This window comes from Bipolaris victoriae (genome assembly GCF_000527765.1).
Source record: "Bipolaris victoriae FI3 unplaced genomic scaffold scaffold_56, whole genome shotgun sequence".
NCBI classification, from domain to species: Eukaryota; Fungi; Ascomycota; class Dothideomycetes; order Pleosporales; family Pleosporaceae; genus Bipolaris; species Bipolaris victoriae.
Window position 1 is genome coordinate 137126 of NW_014575336.1, and position 23160 is coordinate 160285.

At 49.0% G+C, this 23160-nt stretch overlaps 10 protein-coding genes across 10 annotated transcripts; 2 read left to right on the forward strand and 8 right to left on the reverse strand.

Moving 5' to 3' along the window:
* Positions 1-2: 2 nt before the first annotated feature.
* Positions 3-4104, reverse strand: COCVIDRAFT_102570 (hypothetical protein; the record flags this gene model as incomplete). The annotated part of the gene is made up of 2 exons (XM_014699899.1): positions 3-538; positions 588-4104. 2 exons carry the CDS (start codon positions 4102-4104, stop codon positions 3-5), a joined length of 4053 nt encoding a protein of 1350 aa, XP_014555385.1.
* Positions 4105-4594: 490 nt separating this feature from the next.
* On the reverse strand, positions 4595-6488 carry COCVIDRAFT_102586 (hypothetical protein; the record flags this gene model as incomplete). Its single annotated transcript, XM_014699900.1, has 4 exons — positions 4595-5278; positions 5333-5760; positions 5819-6077; positions 6132-6488. The coding sequence occupies 4 exons, from the start codon at positions 6486-6488 to the stop codon at positions 4595-4597; spliced, it is 1728 nt and encodes a 575-aa protein (XP_014555386.1).
* A 330-nt stretch (positions 6489-6818) lies between these two features.
* On the reverse strand, positions 6819-7070 carry COCVIDRAFT_102664 (hypothetical protein; the record flags this gene model as incomplete). Its single annotated transcript, XM_014699901.1, has 1 exon — positions 6819-7070. A coding segment is annotated over one exon (252 nt), but the record flags the coding sequence as incomplete, so codon positions are not given.
* A 1367-nt stretch (positions 7071-8437) lies between these two features.
* On the forward strand, positions 8438-9377 carry COCVIDRAFT_17092 (hypothetical protein; the record flags this gene model as incomplete). Its single annotated transcript, XM_014699854.1, has 4 exons — positions 8438-8440; positions 8572-8590; positions 8753-9015; positions 9258-9377. 4 exons carry the CDS (start codon positions 8438-8440, stop codon positions 9375-9377), a joined length of 405 nt encoding a protein of 134 aa, XP_014555340.1.
* Positions 9378-10069: 692 nt separating this feature from the next.
* On the reverse strand, positions 10070-10708 carry COCVIDRAFT_17093 (hypothetical protein; the record flags this gene model as incomplete). The annotated part of the gene is made up of 4 exons (XM_014699855.1): positions 10070-10216; positions 10264-10393; positions 10489-10619; positions 10700-10708. The coding sequence occupies 4 exons, from the start codon at positions 10706-10708 to the stop codon at positions 10070-10072; spliced, it is 417 nt and encodes a 138-aa protein (XP_014555341.1).
* Positions 10709-14747: 4039 nt separating this feature from the next.
* On the reverse strand, positions 14748-15989 carry COCVIDRAFT_102568 (hypothetical protein; the record flags this gene model as incomplete). Its single annotated transcript, XM_014699902.1, has 1 exon — positions 14748-15989. The coding sequence occupies one exon, from the start codon at positions 15987-15989 to the stop codon at positions 14748-14750; it is 1242 nt and encodes a 413-aa protein (XP_014555388.1).
* Positions 15990-16347: 358 nt separating this feature from the next.
* Positions 16348-16765, reverse strand: COCVIDRAFT_49375 (hypothetical protein; the record flags this gene model as incomplete). The annotated part of the gene is made up of 2 exons (XM_014699903.1): positions 16348-16598; positions 16660-16765. Coding segments are annotated over 2 exons (357 nt in total), but the record flags the coding sequence as incomplete, so codon positions are not given.
* Positions 16766-17819: 1054 nt separating this feature from the next.
* On the reverse strand, positions 17820-19160 carry COCVIDRAFT_17095 (hypothetical protein; the record flags this gene model as incomplete). The annotated part of the gene is made up of 4 exons (XM_014699856.1): positions 17820-18020; positions 18073-18657; positions 18712-18806; positions 18860-19160. The coding sequence occupies 4 exons, from the start codon at positions 19158-19160 to the stop codon at positions 17820-17822; spliced, it is 1182 nt and encodes a 393-aa protein (XP_014555342.1).
* Positions 19161-19377: 217 nt separating this feature from the next.
* On the forward strand, positions 19378-20814 carry COCVIDRAFT_102487 (hypothetical protein; the record flags this gene model as incomplete). Its single annotated transcript, XM_014699904.1, has 2 exons — positions 19378-19733; positions 19797-20814. The coding sequence occupies 2 exons, from the start codon at positions 19378-19380 to the stop codon at positions 20812-20814; spliced, it is 1374 nt and encodes a 457-aa protein (XP_014555390.1).
* Positions 20815-21777: 963 nt separating this feature from the next.
* On the reverse strand, positions 21778-23106 carry COCVIDRAFT_27733 (hypothetical protein; the record flags this gene model as incomplete). Its single annotated transcript, XM_014699905.1, has 2 exons — positions 21778-22933; positions 23003-23106. The coding sequence occupies 2 exons, from the start codon at positions 23104-23106 to the stop codon at positions 21778-21780; spliced, it is 1260 nt and encodes a 419-aa protein (XP_014555391.1).
* Positions 23107-23160: the final 54 nt, after the last annotated feature.

The following is a 23160-nucleotide window of genomic DNA, read 5'->3' on the forward strand; positions in this document are numbered from 1 at the left end:
AACTAGTTGTAGGTAGAGTTTTGCCTACTACTATGAGGGGTTCCGCCGCTGCTGGAGTTGGTATCGCTCGGGGTTGCGGGCTCAAGACTGAGTTGAGCACGGAGCGTCATGATCCATTCGTGTTGCAGCAACTCGACTGCACTGGCTCGCTTGTTTGGATCGCGGTCGAAGCATTTCTTCAAAAAGTCGATGCCCGTTTCACTGAGCTGGTCGCGAGATGGTAGTTGTGGTGGATCGCCTTGGGCAATGTGGTACATGATGGCCCATTCATTGTCCATGGATGCCCAGGGACGGCGACCCGTGGCCATTTCGAGGATAACGCAGCCGAGAGACCAAATGTCGACGGCACCGTGGCGACCGGTGCTTCCGCCGCGAATAACTTCGGGAGACATGTACATGGGTGTTCCAGTCATTGAGCGTTGACGGCCTTGACGTGTAGCGTTGTGTTCTGCAGCGAGTGTTCGACCTTGGCGAGCAATGAGCTTTGCAGCACCAAAGTCGACAAACTTGATTACACCGTTATGATCGAGGAGGATATCTGGATAGCGTTAGTACATGGAAAGGGATAGTTAGGCAAGAAAACTCACTCTCAGGTTTGATATCACGGTGTACGACACCGGAATCATGAAGGTAGGCAAGACCCTCCAACATCTGCAGTGCGTAAACCATGATGACAGTCTCGTCTTCAATACGTCCATGCTCCAGAAGACCAGCAAGCGAACCACCAGAGCAGTACTCCATGAAAATGTATACCTTGTCTCGATGAGGTTCGATACCATAGTAAGACACAATGTTGGGGTGGTCCAGCACCTGTAGCACTCCCATTTCGTCTCGGATCTGCGCGACAATCGTGGGAATGAGCTGGGGGTCCTGGAGACGGATTTCCTTGACAGCCATGAGGTGATTGGAATCGAGGTTCATGGCTGCATATACTGATCCAAAGGTTCCACCACCAACAAACTGGCCCTGCTGCCAACGCAGCGTAACGTTGGTAGCAGATGAGGAGAGGTAGGTAAGAGCTCGGTCGGCTTCGTTAGAGTCCTCCAGCACCCTGCCCAATGCTTGCCGTTCGGCTTCCTTTTCCTTTCGGAAAGAGTCAATTTCTTCAAGTCTTTGCATCCATTGTTCTTGTGTCATTTTGATGGACTCGTCGTCATCTTTGGCATTCTTAGGGTCCAGCATGCTTTTGCCCGCAATGGCGTTCAATCGCTGGCGCTCAGCTTGAGCAGCAATAGTGGATCGAGCGCCCATAATATCGAAGTGAGAAATAAGAACTGACATACAGCCAGCAACTTTGAGACGTAGTTGGGAGTACTCATCGTCGCTGATGGACAAGATGTTCTGACCGCGAGTCATCATCATGGCAAACTCCAAGGCTACGACAGCCCATCGGAACGTCTTGCGGTCAGATGCAATACAATCATCACAGATAAAACTGACCCAGTCGAGAGCCAGCCTTGTAAGCCTGATGTTGTTCATCGCTCGGCGGTTGTAATCCATGTAGAGCACTGAACGCTGACCGAATTCTGTTGCAAAAGCAAAACAGGTTTGAATGAGGTCCTGGCAATCAAGGCCAGCCGTTTGTCTGCGAACAATCTCAACGCTGTCCATGATGGTATTGGATAGGGTGTATGCGGTCTGCTTGATCTTCAGCAATTCCGCATTAACGCGTGGAAGATTGGCACGTTGATCGATCAAGGTGTGCAGCTCCATGCCAATGCAGGATAAGAACGACATGTTTGCATTAGCCAACCGCTGCTGGGAGCCATCGGCAACAAGTCGCAAGCGGCCAGCCTTGAGATCCAGATGAGGCTCAATGATATTGGCTGACATTCTCTTGCCTGACCAGTAAAGAGGTTGCTCTGGCTTGATAATGAGAACATATGGATTCGAGGGGTCTTCTGGGGCCTCTTCAGCATGGTAACATGTCGTAAGCAGCGACTGAATATCGTTGGGACGATCAAGTGCGGCAGGCGAGGCAACAATGTAAAGGCCAGTATTGTTGGTACTGGAAGTCTCGACAAGGAAGTGTCCTGTAATGACCAACGACTCGTACAGGTCGTGCAGCTGCTCCTCGTCCAGATCGATGTTGTTGATATTGTACTCGGTACAATTCTCAAAACGCTGTGTGAGGATCCTGGAGAAACGGAACAGCTTTCGCTGTCGCACACGAACAGAATCCAAAATCTGCTTGTAGCGCTTTTCCATCTCAGACCCAGTCAGCTCATCGGGTCGGCGCTGGAGTTCTCGCTCAAAGTGCGCACTGAGACGGGTCAGGGACTTGGAGGTAAGAACACTGAACTGCTCTGCCGTCACCACATCACCGCCCTGAAGTTGGCGACCTAGCTTGTTGCAGAAATCCCACTCCTGTTCCAGAATTTCAGCTTCTTTGAATGTGTTCTTGTTGGCTGCCAGCTTCCAGTTGAGCATCTTGAAGTAGAACTTGAGGGCATCTAGAACAACCTGATCAAAGTTCTCTTCAATGCACGGTGGCAGGTCCCAGCCAGGCTCCGGCCGCGAGATGACCATATAGCTTTCCTTGACCTGGCCAGCCATGGCAAGAAGAATCTGAAACTGGGCAATCATCTGCTCAGCCATCATGACACCTTGCTGTGATGGGTCTTTGATCTTCTTGGCATAGGACAGGCGAACGCGGATAATCTCCTGAAGTAGACGAGAGGGGAAGTTGATGAGAGTCAGCAGCTCTTCGATATAGGGCGGGAGATGCCTGTCGGCGAATCCCTCTGCGTTTGCAATGAGCGTAGCCTTTGCTTTTTGAATGACCTTTTCCAGGGGCGTCAACAGGTTTGTGTCTCCCTGCAGAGACTTGAGGCCATCCTCCTTGAGTATCCGGTCAATAAACGAAGACTCATCGGTCAGATGGTGGTCATGGGAAGAGCGAGGGCGGGGCTTGGTAAAGTCCAACTCCTCGTTGCCAACCCATTTCTTCAAGATAGACATCTCAGTGTTGATAAGGGCAATGGTATTGTGCCAAGAAATAACAGCGTCGCAGGCGTCCTTGTAAGGTTGTGAAGCTGCTCTGGGGTATGCAGCCTCGAGAGCCTGCCGTGTGGGGTAGGCACTCTCCACCTTTTCAATCTTCTTGACGATATCCGCAACCTGTTGGGCAGCCGTCTGACCAGCCTCAGCCACTCCACCAACTTCAAAGGAAATAATGCTCTCGAGGTTGGCGCGAATCTTGCTCCTTGTGTCGTCGACTATTCGCCGTTGCGCCTGCAGCGAGCGGCCGCAGACCTTTGCGCGGATGCCCATCCAAATCTCCGCCTTCATTGTGCTGTCCCCTTGTTGCTCTGAGCTGCCAATCAAGCGCTTCTTTTCCTGCTTGACAACATCGCCTGTCAGCACACTGGCCAGCATCGAGTGCCACTCGAGGCGCTCGCGATTGGCAGGGATCTTGAGCTCCTCAATTGACGGCTGCATGTCGTCGTTGCCATAGTAGAGGAGCGTCTCCTGGTCGTAGGGGTCGTTGTCAACATAGTCGGCGGTCGAGGGCGAGTCGTCGTCCGTCTCCGAGTCGGTGCTATAACCAAGGCTGGGGGTGCGCAGGGCTGGGTCAAAGAATTCGTCTTGCTGATCCTCCTGGCGAATGCGCTGAACATAGGCCTTTTCCTGAGCACGGTACTCAGCGTTGGGGTTGCGGCGCGAGCGCGTGGCCGAGTTGTTACGCTGGCGGTGCGTATTGGAATTGAGGGAGAATTGCTGGGGACGGCGAGCAGGAGCGTATGCGTTGCTGGGAGTTCGTACAGCAGCAGGACGCTGGCCTCTACTCGAGGAGCTGAGGCCAGAGCCGTTGGGCTGCTGGGTGGCGGGTGGGACGTCGGTCATGATCTGGGGCCCACGAGGGCGCGACGAGGGTGGAGTGGCCGTGTTCCAGCCGTAGGCCGACTCACGTAGGGGAGCAATATCGTCGACGGCGGCAGCAGGCTGGACAGGCGGAGCAAAGTTGTATTCGCCATGATGCTCCATGTCGGCAGTGCCAAGTAGGGCATCGTGATCCGAGTCGGTAGACGAACCAGACCCTGAGCTCTCCAGGCGCTGAGGCTCGGGGGCGTTGATGACGACGGGTTTGGGAACGTCAGCCATGGGCAGGGCGTGTTGCAGCAACAGCAGTGCGCGTGGTAGTGAGTAGGTCTACCCGTTGTGGTTCAAAACCTGCTGGAGGGAAGGGGAGGTGTGGCGGAAAACTGTGGCGAGTGTCTTGTGTGGCGGTGCGGATGTGCAGCGGACTGCAATGCTAGTGCCAACCTCGCGGGGGCACGGCACAGAGGCGGGACGGGGCGCTCATTTACTTACAGCTTACATATGTATGCACATGTCATAGGCTACATGTTACGGGCTGCATGTCACATGCAGTTATCGCACTATGCAATTTCCGTTCAGCAGCTGGCACGCCACGGGCCACTACCCCGATGCGCTACAGTCGTGACGTGGGTATCGACCCTCATTCTGACTCTGACTCGTGCACTGCAGCTGAAGAGAACCTGCACTATCCATTACGCTACTTACACTACAAGACTGAGAGTCGTTACAAATACATACACATATACACACCATCTTCCCTTGCTGGTCTCCTCTAGATGTCCTTCCTCGCCTGCTTGCTCTTGTGTCTAATCTGCTTGCCCCACTTATACAACGCAAATGGGATCGGGATAAAGGCAATGCCCAAGAACGCCAGCAGACTGCTCGCCCAATCGACGCCAAGTTTTTTGTACATGGCGTTCGCGAACAGTGGGAACCCCGCGCCAAACGCCGATCGCATTAGATCGTTGCCCGCCAGCACACTAGCCACAGAGTCGGGATACGCATCGCTGAGATATGGTAGGACCGCCTGGAAGAGTGTAAAAGCCGCAATGCCAAAGCAGCCAGATCCAACAATCGGCACCATGTAATGCACGTCCGGCCTCGACGCCCATCCGAACCAGAACAGACAGATGGGCACGAAGAAGCATCCGACCATGGCAGGAATCAGCCGCTTCTCTGGCTCAATGTTGCCGTTTTCGTCAAACTGATTCTCCAAGTAGAAATAGTTCCATGCGAAAAGCACACTTGCTGCGATGAAGGTGCCAACGAGAATGCCAAGGAAGGCTAATCCCATGATACCGAGACTGAATCCGTATATGCCCTCGAATACGATTGGGAACGACTCGAACCAGATGTATAGTAGGCCATAAATGAGTGCAATGTACAGGTTGAGCAGGAGGACTATTGGCTCGGTGAAGTTGAGCGTAATAGGCTTTACTAGAACCATGAGGACAACCTAGTTCGGGTCAGCAGTGCACTAGCGTACCACCATCAGCCTCAGTATACGTACATCCTTTCCTGTCATCTCGGCCGCCATCAGATCGGGCTCGCAAGTAAACCGATCGTCACCGGTCAATTTCCTCAACCGCTTAGCCCGGCGGTGCAAGATATTGGCCGAGCTGGTCTCCGGGAGGAAAAAGAACAGCACAACCCAGCAAAAGCCGGATAGCCACATAATCTCCCATATCGTCCACTTCCATCCCTTTGATATGACGGCAAATCCTCCCACTAAGGGACCCAAAACAGGGCCGCATACTGCACCTATTCCCCAGACTGCCAACCCATAGACTTGTTTCTTCGGCCGGTACATGTCGGCAATGGACGCCCCTCCTGTCGCAAGAGCTGGCGATCCAACAAATCCAGTCAAGAATCGGAAGGCCAATAGCATACCGAAGTTGACTGAGAACACCGTGGGCAGCTGTAGTAACACAAAGAAAACTAGAAATCAACCCATGTTAGCCCAGCTCAGGTGCCATTTTGGAACGGGAATGCTTACGAAGTGTGATAATGTACACCCACAACCTCCCTATTTGTGGGATTTCACTCATCGGAGACCATAGGATAGGACCAAGACCATATCCCGCAACGTATAACGTCAACCCCAATAGCGCAGGCACCTGAGCAACGCCAAACTCTTGCATGACCCCCATCAAACCAGGAGTGTAAATGGCAGATCCAATGTAGACCGAAAAGGTGAGGAGGCAAATCTCAAAGGTGACAAAATATTTTTTTGCTCGGGGCCAGTTTCGTGGGTTCTTTTCGGAAACTGTCAGTAGCCGTCTACACGGTTGAGAAAGATTAGATCTTACCTGTGGATCATTAGGTCCATCCCAGTCAACAACATGATAATCGCGTCCCTTTTCTGGATCAACGCGAACACCACTGGGTTCATTCACATCATCGCCAAGCGTGGTTTTGGACTCGCCAGAAGCATCACTCCCATGGCGACTACGGACACTGCCTGCATGCGCAAGCTCCGGCACTTCATCTGCGTTCTCAGGCGGCTGCGTGGATCCATGGTACGCCACATTCCCCGATTTCTCTTGATTAACGAATCTCTTCCAATACTCTGGGTCCTTCTCTTCAGGATACTGAAGATATTTTCTCCCTGTGACGAGGCGGACGCAGTGTCCAAAAGCGGTATCGCGAATTAGATCCGCCCACATGGTTTACTCGTTCGACGAACCACAACAACTATCCTCACCAAGAGTTTTTTTTATGAAAAAAAAAGTGACAAGAAAAGCTAATAGCCAGCACTCACGCAAAGCCGTTGCGGTGACGAAAATATACATAAAATAATTGCCGGCATCCCAAACGCTTAAGTTCATAATCGTTCATAATCTTCAATCGCTGACATCATCACCAGCATCATCGACTTTCCAACTCGTACCGCCGAACCCTGACGCGCGACCGCCCGCGCATTCCGACTCTGCGGCTCCGATATTTCCGATTGCCCACTCGATTGCAGAGCAATTCTTATCACCGAAACACAGAGTTCATGACGACCGACTTTGTCGGCACCGATCGGGCGCCCGTGATGCGGCGATCGTGGGGCCAAGGTGTTGCTTTGTCAGTCTTGCTCGCTCACGCTCTGGAGCAGGCCGATCGGAGTGCGACGGATGCGGACTTGCGATGTTTGGGAGCTTGTGTGGGTGTGATGTGTCATTGATGGGTGGGGACTGGATTTGGTGATCATATCGATGGGGTGGAGGCGGTGGGCTTGGCGATGCTTGCCTGGACGTTGGGCTACGTATTACTAGTTGGTAGTTGCGGTTTTACCTCTATTTCGAAATTCCCATAGTATGTAGTAGTTAAATTGGACTCCAATTCCTTGATTTGATGACTACGGATAGCATATGTAAACCATTTCCTCATCTCGCTCTCCTACAAGTCTACATACCAACTAACCATCACCACCTAACCCACTTGTCTATCGCAACCCCTCCAATTCAAAGCAAAACAAAACACCGATCTTACATGAGTCCCGTACCACCACTCCCCATATCCATTCACTCCACAAAAAAACTCCCAACCCCCACTCTATCATCCACCATCTCATCTCACGCCCCACAGCACCCTCCGCCTCTATCACCCCCTCATAAACCAACCTCCGCCATATCTCCAACTTCAATGCTAAGACACAAATCGAATGACCTCAACGCCGACAACAAACCTTTCAGATAACCTGCCACAACGCCGCACACTCCTTCTCCAAGAACGATGCTAAAAACATCTTCAAGCTACGCATTCTTCACTTTATTCTTAATTAAAGACTGTAGAGTCTGTTTAGCGTCTCGACTGGCTCGTTGAATGCGGTTTAGCAATGTGTGCTCCGTTGATTTATGCACATCGAAGTGATCTGATGTTGTTTCGTAGGGCGGAAAGATGTGGGGGTTGAGAGGGGAGGACGATAGGATTGAGTTGTAGCATAAGGTTGCTTCGAGGTAAGGTGGGGGCTGGTCGATAATGATGTTAGAATTGTGGGTTGTTTTGTTGGAGAAGAAGTGCGGGGTTTTCATCGCGCTTGGTTTCTGTGGGGTTGAAGATGACATGTTTGGGGGTTTTTTTTGGTTGTTGCGGCTGTTGAGCGAGGGGAGGGGAGGGGGAGGGTTTTTGTACTCTGGTGAGAGGGTATCGGGGGTGTTTAGTATGACGGGACAAGGGCACTTGGATATCAGGGATAGATCGGTAAATTTGCCATGTCGAAACGTGTACTGAGGGTATGTTTTCCGGCATCTAGGAGCACCATGTGTACAGCTATGATTCTAATTTTGACAAGGTCTGTGTAAGCTAGTTCATACAGTTCTGAATGTAGAGCAGTATTCCAATCAAGCTTACGATCCGCTAATCAGCTCGGTGAGTTTACGGTACACCTTCCACTTTAGTATGTGGCTTATGCCCACTTCAAAACATAGTTTCGTGGTTCTGAAATATATTGAATTATGCAGGCATGTCGGCCGCCGACGCAAATTTTAGGTTAACGGGTAAACAAGGTATTTATGCTCATCTTCGATCTGTCAACATGTGTGCACACTGTATGCTTCTGGAATACTTCCAGCATAGTGCCAGGCACCACCCGACTATAAGCCAACACTAGAAAGATCACCCAGTAATCATGGTCTGTCCTACGCTCATCAGCTGAGATAATCTTGTTTTCTCTTCCCAACACAGACCTCATAACATGATACCTTGTGTCAGCTACCATGCATTCAACCCACTGATTTTCAACCGCTATACTGTCTTAGACAGTGTCACGAGCCGTGTCAAAGTAATCTTAGAAAGGCCGAATCTGGTTATCACGCAAAGCTGGCTAGATCCACTCTACCTACGTATTCGCTGATCTACCCCAGCTCTCTGGACGCCTTCACAGGACCATTCAGCATCTTGCTCTTCTGATCCAATTCCGAAGGTCATAGAACGCTTGTTACAGCTTGCATTACGCACGTTTCCAATGGCTTTCTCGACTCCGATCCCGAGAACCCGTATGATGGCCAAACCTACCCTATCCTACGGTCAAAATCAACTCACCGCTTTAAATTGTGGTTGAAGAGTGCTGGTATCACTTATCTTCTCGCTGTGGGAACTCGCTGTAGTTGTCGAAATAGTGCAGGAGCGAACTGGCGTCGTAGCGGGGCAAACGCAAAAGGAAGAAGTCACATGCAACCTCTTACGTGCTACTATATATTGAAGCAGGTCAGCATTCATATGCTCAAATGTTCATACTTATGTCATGCTATCGGAAGTACAAATCTTGAAAGAAATTCTCTGTAGGTTTTCATTTTTACTAACGGAATAGGGGTGGGGGGTTCAAATGTAGCCGTAAACGCCTTTTCATCCACTCAAACTTACGCTCAGAAGTCGTCCAACAAACCTTTGTTTCACTATCGCTGCTATATGAACATAAGTTCTATCTACTTATTACTAATACGATGCAGAGTCTATCCCTTGGAACAGAAAGAAGTCTTATCTTGAATGGGTACCGTCTGAAATTGAGTTTCGCCTGGAATTTCCGTTTTGCCACGTGGCTGCAGCAAATTTACAAAGAAATCCGTTGACAAATAGACCTCATGACGTGATCGAGCCGTAAGCACGAGGCCGAGCTTCAATGCTGACAGTCTCTATGAAGGAAGCCGAAAATCGAGCAGCTCAACGGATCCTGAGCTGCCCCTGTTGTATCTCCAGATTAGTGACTAAGATTTTATCGGCATGGTGTATTTTTGGTCGTCAAGGGCAGCCTTGTGAGTGTCGCAGAAATATCCAAATCCAACAATAAAGTCTCCAAGTATATATGTAGTACCATCTTGCCAGTAGCACCACGTCCATTCGCACCTAGTATCAATTACCCACGCATAGTAATCAACACTTCAGACATACTAGCAGCATAAAAACAGATTTTTACGTGCCCGCTAACGGCGCTTATCACTGAACACTTCATCGGTCTGTGCGTAGGTCACGTGTGTACCATGTCTTCCTAATTGTGTACCCGCTTCTGGTTCATTGGCTCATCATATTTCTTTATCAATCCCAGCAATAGCATATCACCAAAATTAAAAAACTGCGAAGATACAGACATATATTTAACTGATGTACATAGTTAACAGCAGTGCACTGCACGGAGGCCGCCAGCTCAAATATAAAGTCTCGCCCTGATATCACGTAGACATACCCTTTAGCCAGCACTTTGCGGATGAAAGAGATATTTACGAATTCTACCACACAAGACACAAGACTAGCCCATTTATTGTAGTTAAAGACAACCGCCTGTCCAATGTTCGCAATTGGCTCTCAAACGGGTGTCAGGAACAAATATCGAACGGCCGTTCGCATCCGTTCCAACAACCCTTGAGTATGCCCTTGCGCACTCGGCATCAGTAACAGTATGATCAGGAATAAACTAGAACTAATAAGTCTTATGCTGTCGGGATTTAGATTTCTGCTTACTGAATTAATATCCCTGTTTACATCATGGCAAAAGGCAGATGAATGGACATCGCCAAGATGGCGTGCAACTACAATCTTCGGATTTTCAAAGTCATAGCAGTTACACATATATGCGCTAACAATAGCTAGGCTACTACGTTGTTAGGTTGGTGTAGAATAAAATAAGAAAAGCTTGATAAACAAACTGCTCACTAAAGAGTCCTCTCGAGGACAAGGAACGCTCACATCTTGATTGTTAGAATGATGAAGAAACGGGTGCGAGTGGATTTAGTAATCGATTCAATGCTCTCCTTCCTTGCGGTGGAGGCACCGCTCCTTCTTACACCTCTATGTCTGCGTTCCAACCCTAATCGTAGCTGTAATACGGATAGTACAATGCCCGTATCTTACTACTATATGTTAGAATGGCGTTTTTTAGTAGTAATACGGATAATACAAGCTCCATGTCTACAACCACCAGTTAGAATAACCTTCTCCGGTAGTAATTCGGGTAATAAAAGCCTTACATCTTACTACAAGTTATACTGAAATATTACGATTCTACCTTATGGACATAAGAGTATTTCGCCGCTATATTAATTCACGTAGTCCTACATAGAATCGCTAATATATTATAGAAGATATAGATACTTAATTAAGACTATGATTTTACAATATATATTTATATAATACGTAGTAATTACTTGATATTTAAATTTCTAGGTAACGAAATACTTTGTGTATTAAGAGATAAAATACTCAATAATTACCACTTTTTAGTAGCACTAGGTGTTTAAATATCTACTTGAAGCTTTAGTGTATAGCATACTGTGAAAAGCTAACTATAAAACTAAAATACGTAATTGTTATAGTATTTACTTAGTAGATAGGAATAGGTTCTTACCGGCTCTCTCTATAACATATAGCTACTATAGTATCTTCTTATATTATTTTAGTAGATTTAAAGCTATCGTATAGTTAATAGTGATATTGTAACCTTATTACTAATTAGAATATGAATTTCAAGTCATAATAACGCGAACAGAGGCCCTGGGATGTACTACTGGTTATGACACCGAGAACCGGCCCTAATATTGCGTGATGTGTTGAGAATTAATACCTCAAACGGGTATTGCATCATTCTTTATATGTGTAGGACGAGTATAAAGTGTCACCTCAAGACCCCGTCTTGTTAACATTAAACACCATCAACGCTTCATTCAGATCCAGCAATATCCATTGAATTCCTCAGACACGCCAACATGCACTTCTCAACTATTCTTTTCCCCCTATACCGTCTGGGAATCGCCGCAAGCTCTTCTCTCAATGCAAGAACCATTGATTCTTCTATTTCCAGCAGACTTGACTCTGCGACCCAAGGCAAGGCTCTCGTCTCAACTGCATCTACGCACTAACTAACCAATCTTCTAGCTTATATCAACACTAACCACCTCAACCTTGTTCCTCTCGAGATCAAATCATCTACTTTGGAGATCCGCCATGGTAATGACCCTATGGAAAATCTCGTACATATCTAATCTAAAGGTAAAGCATCTCTCGGTCCCGATGCGCGGGCTGGAGGGCGGTCTCTTGAACGCCGTGGTACGATATCTTGATAGAGCAATAGCTGTATCTATGCACTAACAAATCACTAGGGGAAACTGTCGACTTTACTCCTGGCATATCATGGGAGGATAGACGTATCTATACAATTGAAATCAATGGAGTCTCTTCTATCGTGAGTGCCTGGTTTACAGACGAAGGAGTGTTGTTTAGGGTAGAACCTGCATCCCCTGGTGGTAAGCAATGGCAACCTGTCAGTCTATTTATAATAATCATGGGGAGCAGCGGATTCTATCGAGGCTGCAGTTTACCAGTCTGACAGGCGCGTTTTCACAACCATTTCTAGCTGGGCCTCAAACGAGGTTAAATTCTTGGCCTCTAACACCGCGTTCGAATATAGCCGTGGGGAAAGCTTTAGATTCACATGGTAAGGTTCATAAGGAGAGAAATTGCCACGTGTCTTGGACATGAAGCCAAAGGAAACCCTCAGGGCTCTATCGGGTACTATAGCGGGACTTTGAGTCCAACCGTTGGTCGAGAGCAGTTTGAACACGATTGCAATTCTAGGGAGAATAGGGGAAGTCTAGGTATTGTTGTGCTAGAGGCGTAGTGTTGCTAGCAGAGATAGTAGTGGTACGAAAACGTCATTGGAGATAACCACTTTCATTAATACAATCATTCTCCAGAAACTATTCTAGATCCAAGAACGGTCCATCCCTTATTAGCCTATGTAAGTATATCTCATTATGTGATGAATTCAGCAGCTGCCTATAGATAATCCGAGAGAAGTATATACTAAAATATTTAGTGGCCAAGCCTAGCTAGAAGGAGCTATGCTTAGAAGAGAAATTGCGAGGTATATAAGAGGTTATTGTTGGTTACTATTACACACTTAGATTCTAAATATACAATGTAATTTCCTTTTGTGTAAACTGCTTGCAAATAATAATTTTACGCTGGTAAGAAGCATTCCAGCCATTGATCCAACAATCTTTTCGGCGTTCGACACGCAAAGATCTTTCTCTAAGCCAAAACTCCAGACACCACAGCTTTTGAATTCCGATACGCCCCAAACGCCAATGCCCATGCCATATCGCCCGCACTACTGTTACATATATTGAATTTTTGAACTTCCAATTCGACACTTCTCTTGTTCTTAAGCACCAACTTTACTTTCTCTTTTGATAGAGGCTGACTCTCCTCCTCTGCTAGGTGATTCAGCCGCGGAAAGGCAATTTCGCAGCGCCATCAAGATACAGAGACCAATGTTGGTCTATCTGATGCAGTCAATGAGTGATGCAGGCGAGCCTTCCAACCGATCGCTCATCACAGGCGTCTTCAAAACCTTAAGCCGATGATGCGCGAACTCGTACCGGCACTAGGCACATGGTTCCTGGTTTGAAATTAATGTAATGAGAGTGGCTGGTTTGTGTTTTTGTGTCTTTGTTACCATCAGTATGCCTTGTATTGATGTCCAAGGGCTAGCACGTACCTATCGCCAGAAAATGCGATTGAAGTGTTATTTCGATACAGCAGAAACGGCTAAATCTCCTCACGAAGCTTGACTTTCGAGTACCTCCAGATAGTGCTCCAATGCACTCTCTGAGGCCTGTCGATGTGGATCAGTGGTCGCCAGAGTAGTTTCCTGTACTTTGATTATATGATTTAATAACTCCACTGCCTCCTTCATTTGACAGTTTCTCCAGTACACTATGGCGAGGTCACGCTGCCATGATATCTGACTACGATTAGTCTCCGGTAGCGTAGCTTGAACTTTTACGACATGTTCCAGCAACTCTACAGCTTCTTTGACCTTTCCGTTGTCCCCGTATAGCACAGCAAGGGCATCTTGCGATCGTAGACGATCAAGATAAGTCACTGGCAACATAGCCTGCACCTTTACCACATGCTCTAGCAACTCTATAGCCTCTTTTATCTGCCCGTTTTCCTGGTATACTAGAGCGTTGTAAAGAAATGTTGAAGCTAATACAAAATTCACGTACCTATCACCTTAATCGCGACGCGGGAGCCTTTCGAAGCTTGAGTACGGACGCTACAAGTTGAAAAAGAGGGGATTTTGGCGGACAAGAACTTGTCCAACACTAGTTGTAGCAGCTGGAATACATCCACACTCCCTTCAGTTCTGGCCTTTTAGGCATATCTACATCAGATTTCTTGAATTCACGGTGAGTCATCACTAGACCAATGAATTACAACAGCACACCTACCGTCTACTTGGAATTCAATGCTATAGAAAAAATTACAGCTATCCAATCCCATAAGCAAGAATAAATGAACACGAACTTTGGACAGCGCTTCCAGAAATCTATCCAGCGGAAACCCTGCACATATTGATCTGTAAAATGCAAATACAATCAAGGCGTACACATAATACAACAGATTCAAGAACAAAAAGTCCCCTTGAATCAATTGGTTTGATATATGAATTTACAGGGGCAACAATCATCATCCTACGCATAAATCCTTGGGCAAGGCCGATACTAAAATCAATTCAGCAAGAAGCACGAAGATGGCGAGATGCTTTTTCGGTTGAATATGCTTTAAGCACAGTAACCAACACGTTTCAAAGCCAATCGGTACTTGAAAACGAACTTTTGGCTTGATATATTTGCTAGCAAACAAAGGCTATAGATGACTTTTCGGCCGCTCAACTTGTTCAGTCGTATATGCTCAAAGTCTTCCAGTGCATCATGGAGATCTTTGGCGATATTTTTCGACTCGAAGCGATGCGGGTGGATGTGATCTCTGGAGAGCAAGTCATCACATGTAAGATATTGGACTAAGACTAAATCAAAATGTTTCCGAATGCGGAATGACAGCATCGAGGGCCCAATCTGCACCTCAAGAGAGGAGCATAATCTCATGTCGCTAGTGCTGAATACCAAAGTCCAAACAAGATCTATCCCCCCTACCCCCAGATCTCACACTATCCTTAGCGGGGCCACACCCCTCATACCCCTCCAAAACTCTGTCGGCGACTCCGCCCCCATCATCGTCTCCATCCACTCACCTTCCATCCACCCCTGCACAAAGCACGCCCCAAGAACCGTATACGTCTCATCGTCTTTTTCCTGCAGAATGAGCGGAACAGAGCATCCGGCTAGAACAGCAATATGGCACTTCTGTCCTATTTCCGACCATTTTTCAGCGATGTACGCGGGCATCAAGCCCATATACCCGGCGTCTGATATAAATGGTTGTCGGCCGCGCAGAACCTGTCTGACTATGTTTCGGGCTTCAGATTCGCGGTACCCATGTACCCATGCGGAAACATGTTTAGAGAGATCCGTCTGGCATGTGTATGGATCGTCGAGAGGGGATTTGAAGTCAGGGTTAGGTGGCCATGCGGCAGTGTTATCGCCATGGCACATTGCCCAAGCTGCCCGTAGGGGGTCTTCGTAGATGTTTGAGTCGGAGTTGCGGAAGTGCTCGGTAAGTTCGATAGTCCAGCAGTGGAATTCCCAGTCAGGGTCGGCGGATTGGAGATGTACTGTTTCAGTTGATATTTGTGGAGGTTGTTGTAGGATGGTTCCAACTTGATCTATGATGAGTCCAGTACAATGTAGCACATTGTCCTGGAAATGGAGGATGGGGTCTTCGAATATATCGTGTGTGATACCGCCGTCTGCGGCGTACAATCTTCCTTGTTGGTCGTTTACTATCGAGATAAATTTCATCGGGATGTAGTCCTTGCGCACAAGACAGCTGGTTTGAGTGGGGACACTCCAATCCGGCGCCCAAGACGGCGTTTTTCTGTAAAAGGAGGAGCTGTTTTCTGACGCTTCCACTGCCCCCAAGATATCCAGCGAATGGTTCTGGTCAATCCAGGCTCGAGCAAAATCAGCGTAGATGCGTTCATACGGCTTTGTGTAATGAGGCTTGAAGTCTAGGCCGGTCTTATCTTGAGCTAGGTTCCACAGTGCGAAGATCTTATCTCTGGGATCAGTGCTCTCAAAATCCCGAGCCATTATGACTGCTTCCAGAAAACCTGGTGCATCTTCACTCGTCTTAACGTAAACGAATCCCAGTCCGATACCACCATTCGCCAAATGTCGAAAATAGAAGAGCTTACGTGCATAAGACAACGTATCTATTTCAATCTCTTTCAGAGCTGGATCGGCTTCTTTCATTCGCTTGGAAAGTCTTTTATCGCGGCTCAACATGTCCTGAAGCTTATGCGCAGCCGATTCAAGATAATCCCAACTATCTTTTCGACCAGGGATGCATACTACCATTGGATTCGAAGCATAAGCAATTTCCTGGAAAATTCTTAGTAGATCAAAATGGTTTTTGGGTTTCAGAAGTTACCTGCAGCATCCATATCCGCCGGAAGTATTGCCTACAAAAAAGCTTGTATAGGCCTGCACATAGCTTTGCTAATTGATCAGGCTTAATGGTATTCTCGTTGCCGTCGCTTTGGCCGCGTAGAACGTCTTCCGATGGGAAATGGAACTCGTTGGACTCATTTTTGCGGACGATTGGGTGTTTGAAGAGTTCTTTTGTAAAAGAGAATACTGACTCACTCCCTTCGGTGGGATTCCCGATATATGAGTAGACTGCGGTAGCAAAGTCATATATCTCCCCCATACGCGGCACCTGCCGAGCGCGCTCAATCAAGTCTTTTTGGTTGATCGACAGAGCGTCTATCCAAACTGGCATGATGACATTAGGGTTTCTTATGACACGAATAGCTTCAGCGAGGTTCTTGCGGACTGTCATCTTTTGTCCTGCCATTATAATCTGCTCCTGAGTATCATCCACGCCCCAACAGTCTTCAAACCAAAGTCAGTTTTTTTGGGTTTGTCTTCTTTCCATTTATGTTCAAGAACTTACAAGAGAGAGCAGTATAATGTTCGTTAGTGTCAATCGGACAATGCGCCACATGAATGAGTATGGGCGCATGTGCATCCTGAGCAGGCATTATGCACATGATTCTGATTTCATCAGCCACCATATCCAGTGGCATGTATTGGAAGCCCATGGTTGGTTCGTCCAAACTGGCACTGGTACCCAGGCGGATGGGGCACACCCTAGGTACGACTAGCTGGTCTGGAACACCATACCATTGCTTATGCTGTGCAAAACGGCTTCGAGAAACGACGCGACGAAAGTAGCCGCTCTCCACAAGATGGTCGTTGGTCTCGTGCATATCAAATACTTCATAAGCCCGCGTATACATGAAATCGCTAAAATCGCGGGTCCAATACGCCTTCTGCTCTTGTTGGTCTGATTCCACTACACAGGCATATCGTACCCAAACATATGTTGGTCTGTCAACCGTTGTACGAAAGTAGCGTAAAAATCTTTCCAAGGCAAACGAGAGAAACAAGGCCTTCCCGTCTACCTCTATAGGCTGTCTATACTCTCGGTGTCCTCTTGCATTCTTGATTGCAACAAAAGGAGGAAGTTCAGTGAGGGGGTATGTTGTAAGGGTGCAGCGCACATGCTCAACTGCTTCATTTGCTGGATTCAAGAGCAACAAACGAGCCTCGCTCGGATCGAGACGAAGTGGTGTGTATTCCATCTGGGGCACGAGTAACCTGTCCGAACCATCTTTGGTGACGGTGTAGAGATCATTTTTTAGTAGGGGTGTGATCTTGGGCGATGCAGGTTTATTGGTCGTTTCGTCAGATGGTGTGTCGTTATGTAATGGTGATGGAACAAGAGGGTCAGCAGTCGAAGACTGTTTATCTTTTACCGATATCATCGAAATCAGAGATGGAGGAATAGAACAAGGTAAGATGACAAAGAGTTCTGTAGACTAGTGCATGTCACTTTGATTGCGAACCTAGCCTTTTATTGATCGTGTTAGCGTAGCGGGGTACACAACGGTTGCCTAAACACAGCCCAGATAAGCGAGATGGTACCAGAGCTACTGCTGGTCAAGGGTAGTGCGATGAACTATCTAGGGGTGTCGCGTACAGAACAGCTTTGTGTGAACAGCTCTCAACTCATAAAATATTGCCCTCAATCGTGATTAATCCCATGATGTGCTATACAACTTCGAACTCGTAATAGACGTATGCGGTGTACTCCTGGTCGCCCATGTGTCCAGCTTGTTGCATGTCAATGGACATGGACTGGTCGTCCTTCTTGATGCGGCCTTTGCTATCACGGCCGAAAGCGTTGCCACCAAGGTATGAGTAGGCTGTATCAAGGTTTGCCTTTGCTTTTTTCGCCGATTTGGCGTCGGTCTTGGCAGTGTTAGTATTCAAGCAACGGCGCAACTGGTGTAAATAAACTCACCTGAACAATGCCGCATACAAAATCCAGCGGTAGGCCGTACCTCAGCACGGTTTCCACAAACACTCTGAGTGCTAGGACATGAATCCAGATCATAGCACTCTCGCTGTATCCTGTGCGACCTAGCCGCAGCGCCTCACCCCAGAGCTTGCGCTCATCCTTGGCCAATTGGTCGGCCTCCTTTGCCTCCTCTTCCTTTCCACCTTCCTTGTACGTGTATTCTCTCGGAGTCCATCGCTTTTCCCTGCACTTATGGACAAACTCGTTGGAGTGCTTTTTGAATGTTGTGACGGCGAACAGGGTAAACTCATCATCCTGTGCAATCTTGTTGGCGGAGCGGGGGACAACCATGGGGCTCAGCTCTTCGTATGCCTGGTAGAAGTCTTTCACAGCCGTGTTGGGGACGGCAATGAGGTGTGTATCGAGGTATTCAGAGTCGCGGACAATGGACTTGGGATTGACGACATTGACGAGGGACTTGGTAGACAAGTTGCCGGTGCGCTTTCGCTCTGCGGCTGCAAGGGCGCCCTTTGTCTGGTTGTACTGGCTGAACTTGGACTTGACATCGTTGTCGATACCTTGTATCTCCTGCGCGCGCGGTTAGTCTGCTGGGTGGTGCAATGACTATGCCCTGCGGCCTACCTTTTGTAGTGCATCTATGAGATCTGCGATGGGCTTGTCTGCGCGGTACTTGACCTTGTTCCACTGGAAGCTGCGCAGGTACTGGTCGACGGGCTCTGCATTATGTGAGCTCTTGGGTACCATTCACTCGGCCAGTCCCCCCACGTACTGTCATTTATCGTCTTCTGCTGCTGCACCTTGGACTCGTCGCCGTCGAGAATCTGGCGCAGACTCTCTCCGACCTTTGCGACTACACCCTCGCAGGCATTACTGAGCTTGGAAAGTTCATCGGCCTGCTGGACGAGGGCATCCAGGGTTCCGATCTTGAAGTTGGGTATGGCGAACGGAGAAGTGTTGCCAACGTCATTGGTCACGGTGGAGCGCAAGGCCGTCAGGGCGTCATCGTGGTGATTCGAGGGGGAGATAGACGTCGGCAGCGACACCAGCAGGTACTTGCTGCCCTTGGACATGGTTGCTGCAGTCGTCTCGGGGCGATCGGGTCGCGATATAGACAGCTATGGGAACGATGTCTGCATTCGTGGATGCAATCCAGCTTCGGAGCTTGGATCGCCGGGCGGCCCAGCTATCTGCCCGCCGGCGTCATTGGCGCTCTGACTATATAACTTCCATCCGCCGCCGATACCCGTCGGACAGCCAGCAACAGCATTTCCTCCCCATCCACACAAAATGGCCTCCAGAAAAGCAGTCGTTGCGTTGCGCCCGGTAGCCAATGCCCTTGCGCCCCAGGTTGGAAGACTTCAATGCCCAAAAGCCGCCCGGTATTCAACCAGATCATGCACACTGCCAGCCCCGCGACCCCGCAACTTCACAGGACCAGCGCGAAAGCATGTGCGATGGGCTTCTTCACAGGCAGCAGACGAACAGCTGGGCAAGACTGGTTTATATGAGTTACACAGCAAGTATGGCGCCAAGTTTGTGCCCTTTGGCGGATACTTGATGCCTGTCCAATACAGCGACTTGAGCATCATCGACTCGCACAATTGGACGCGCGAAAAAGCCAGTTTGTTTGATGTCGGCCACATGTAAGACGCCATACACAGCCAGGGTGGTGGTGAAAGACGGTTCTGTAAGCTAACCATATTCAGGGTCCAGCACCACTTTTCTGGTCCCGGTGCCGAGGCCTTCCTCGAGAGCATCACTCCCTCTGCCCTCTCTGCCTTGCCCAAGCATCAGTCTACCCTCTCAACCCTGCTCAACTCCAATGGTGGCATTGTTGACGACACTGTCATCACGCGCCTCACTGACAGGTTTTATGTTGTGACAAATGCAGGCTGTCGAGAAAAGGACACTGCATACTTCAAGGCACAGCTGGATTCATGGAAGAGCAAGCATTCTGGTCAACCAGTCGAATGGCAGATTCTAGACGGACAAGGCCTTGTCGCCCTCCAGGGACCCCTCTCCTCCGAGATCCTCTCCCGTGTGCTTGACGACAAGTCAAAGAAGGACCTTGAATCACTCTACTTTGGCCAGTGTGCCAATGCGACCATCAAGGGTACCGATGCCGAGGTGCTTGTCAGCCGTGGTGGCTATACTGGCGAAGATGGCTTTGAGATCAGTATTCCTGCTTATGCCACCGAAGCCGTCACTCAATACTTGCTTGACTCGGCCAAAGACGAGCTGCGATTTGCAGGTCTCGGAGCACGCGACACCCTTAGACTAGAAGCCGGCATGTGTCTTTATGGCCATGACCTAGACGACACCACAACACCTGTCGAGGCCGGCCTTTCCTGGATCATCGGCAAAGACCGCCGCGCAAAAGGCGGCTTCCTCGGCGACTCTGTCATTCTGCAACAACTAAAGAAAAAGTCGGAAGGCGGAGGTGTTTCACGCCGTCGAGTAGGTCTCGTCGTTAAGGGATCCCCCGCCCGAGAAGGCGCTGAGATTGTCAATGAGGCTGGTGAGAAGATTGGCAACATCACCTCTGGCTGCCCATCACCTACCCTCAAGAAAAACATTGCCATGGGTTACATACAAGACGGCATGCACAAGGCGGGCACTGAAGTCGATGTTGTGGTTCGTGGTAAGAAGCGAAAGGCTGTCGTCACAAAGATGCCATTCGTACCAAGCAAATATTTCAAACAGCCAGCCAACGTAAAGGCATAGATTGTTGCTGAACATCCGGAATTTTGGCATCTTCAACCTGCCATCACCTCTTTGAGCGCACCATTGCACTGAGCTAATCAAGTTCTCGCAGCACTGGTAACTTGCCTAGTCTCCCTCGCGGCTCTTAGTAGCTGCCAGCGATTTACATTGCGCATGGCATTGCATAAGAATATTATTATGACTAAATCCATTGGTCCCCATCCGTTGGTCTGTCGCCATTGGCGCAAGTCCAAGCGGTGTGCTCATCGAACATGTTTGTAAAACTAGTAGAGACGTAGTCCAAGTCAAAAGAAGACTTAGGAACACTCGAAATCTCAACATGGCTTGGCTCGGGGCGATCCTCACAAGCAATACGGCAACTAGACCGCCGCCGTACAATAGATACGAGATAGTACCGCGAATCAAATCACTTTTCCATGACCAATCTTACCTGTCCATTATCCAAAAAAAATGAACTCTGGCGTTTTGAAATTGACTCTAACGGGGCCTTTTCCGTCGGGTCCGTTCGCATATCACCGACCCCAGATCCTAGTCCTTGGCAAGGACCTCTATTACACACTTGCCCGACGGCAAAGATGAAGAATGCGATTTCTGTGCCGGCTACTGCAGGCTATCTGCTATGCGAGTTCTTTATGCACACTTGTCAAGTTCAGTTATGAGTATGGAGAGAATAACTAGTGAGGACTTGGGATGAGGAATGTAGTCACGTGGCCAAGTCTAGACATTTTGAATGGCACTGCATGTGATGATGCGGTATTGTAGTTGGATATTCGTTCAAGACGGATTGCGTCAAGAATTGAGGGTATAGCTGGACTTTTGGCCATGTATACATCCACCATGGCCACCTCTTTGAGATAACCACCGTATCTTCAAATCCTCGGAGATCCATCATCATCTGGCATTTTCATGCCACCAGATCCCCTCATGAATTCTTCAGGAATCCCAATCTCTTCCTCCCGTCCCTCACCGTCCCCTCCCCCTCCCTCGACCTCTTCCTCGACCTCCACCCCGCCCCCGTCCCCCCTTGCCCCTCGGCCCGGCGCGCTCATAAATCTTTACATCCTCAAACGCGCTATCCGCAACCCGAATATAGCTCGGAATCCCATTATCCACCACAGCAAGCACCACATTCCTTCTCCCATGCTTCAACCTCTGATATGGCTGATCCGTCTCTTTGGGTGGATCCTCGGGCACCTGCGCCATGAGATCGTTGAGCTGTGCGCCCGTGGGAATAGGCGTAGTGCGGGCGTCTACAACGCAGATGCGAAAATCGGGGGGACCGCGGGCGGATTTGCGAAATTTGGAGGTTGTACGGTAGACGTCGAAGTGGATGCGGTAGGGATTTCCTGGCGAAGAAGGTAAGAGGAAAGTAGGTGGTGCGGTGCGGTCGTGGGTTGGGATTAGTCTTAGGAGGCGGTAGATATCGGTGTATGATCTGAAGAGGCCGGGTTTGAGGAGGGGCCCGAAGGCGAGGTTGGAGGCGGGGATGGTGTAGGTTGGATGGCTTAGGCGCCGCCAGATTTCGGAGAAGAAACGGATTATGACGTTGGAGCTGGAGGTGGCTTCTTGCTCAGATCTTGGGGGTGCTTCGACGATTTCGCCTCGGTCGTGGTCCCATGATCCGGTGCGGAAGATGACATAGCCTGATCTTTTCAGACCAGCGTAGACATTGTACATTTCCAACGTGAGTTTTCCTCCTACACCACCCTCAAAACCAATAAAGGCTGCATAGGCGGATTGCAGACTCATGGGTGCGCCATCTTCGGTCCTGTATACCGTCTTGTCGCCGATTTCGCGTTTTACCGGCCATCGACAGTCCAAGGTTCCTCTTTCAAGTAAGAACAATGCTTCTTCTGGCAATAGCCACTCTTTTCCTCCCTTGTTTGTGCCTATGGTTTGGAAGTGTTGTGACTTGACTTTGTCTACGCAAGCCATGTTGCGCTCTGGGTCATACATGGCTAGGACATGACCCTTTTGCGTGTGTGTACGCTGCCATGACAAGACGCCATGCATGGCCCGGCGCGAGGCCTCGAGAGTGTCGAGCTGGAGGTTTGTCTCATGACTTTCAAAGTCCTTCTCGCCGCGCTTTGGTAGTGTTGGGTGTGCGCTATCTTGTGCTCTGTCGCGCGAGCATTAGCATTGCAGAAGGATGGAAAAAACTACAGGCTGCGCATGCGAGATGACGCACGTCAATTTCTCAAGAAGTCGAAAGTCTTGGGCCTCCTCAGTGGGATCATAATCTGTCGCGTCAGGTGCGCGCAGGTGCGAGATGTCCTCATCTTGATCGGCCATGGCCGGGAAAAATGCTTGTGAGTGCGACGACGGGACTCTGGTGGGGAAAGGTGG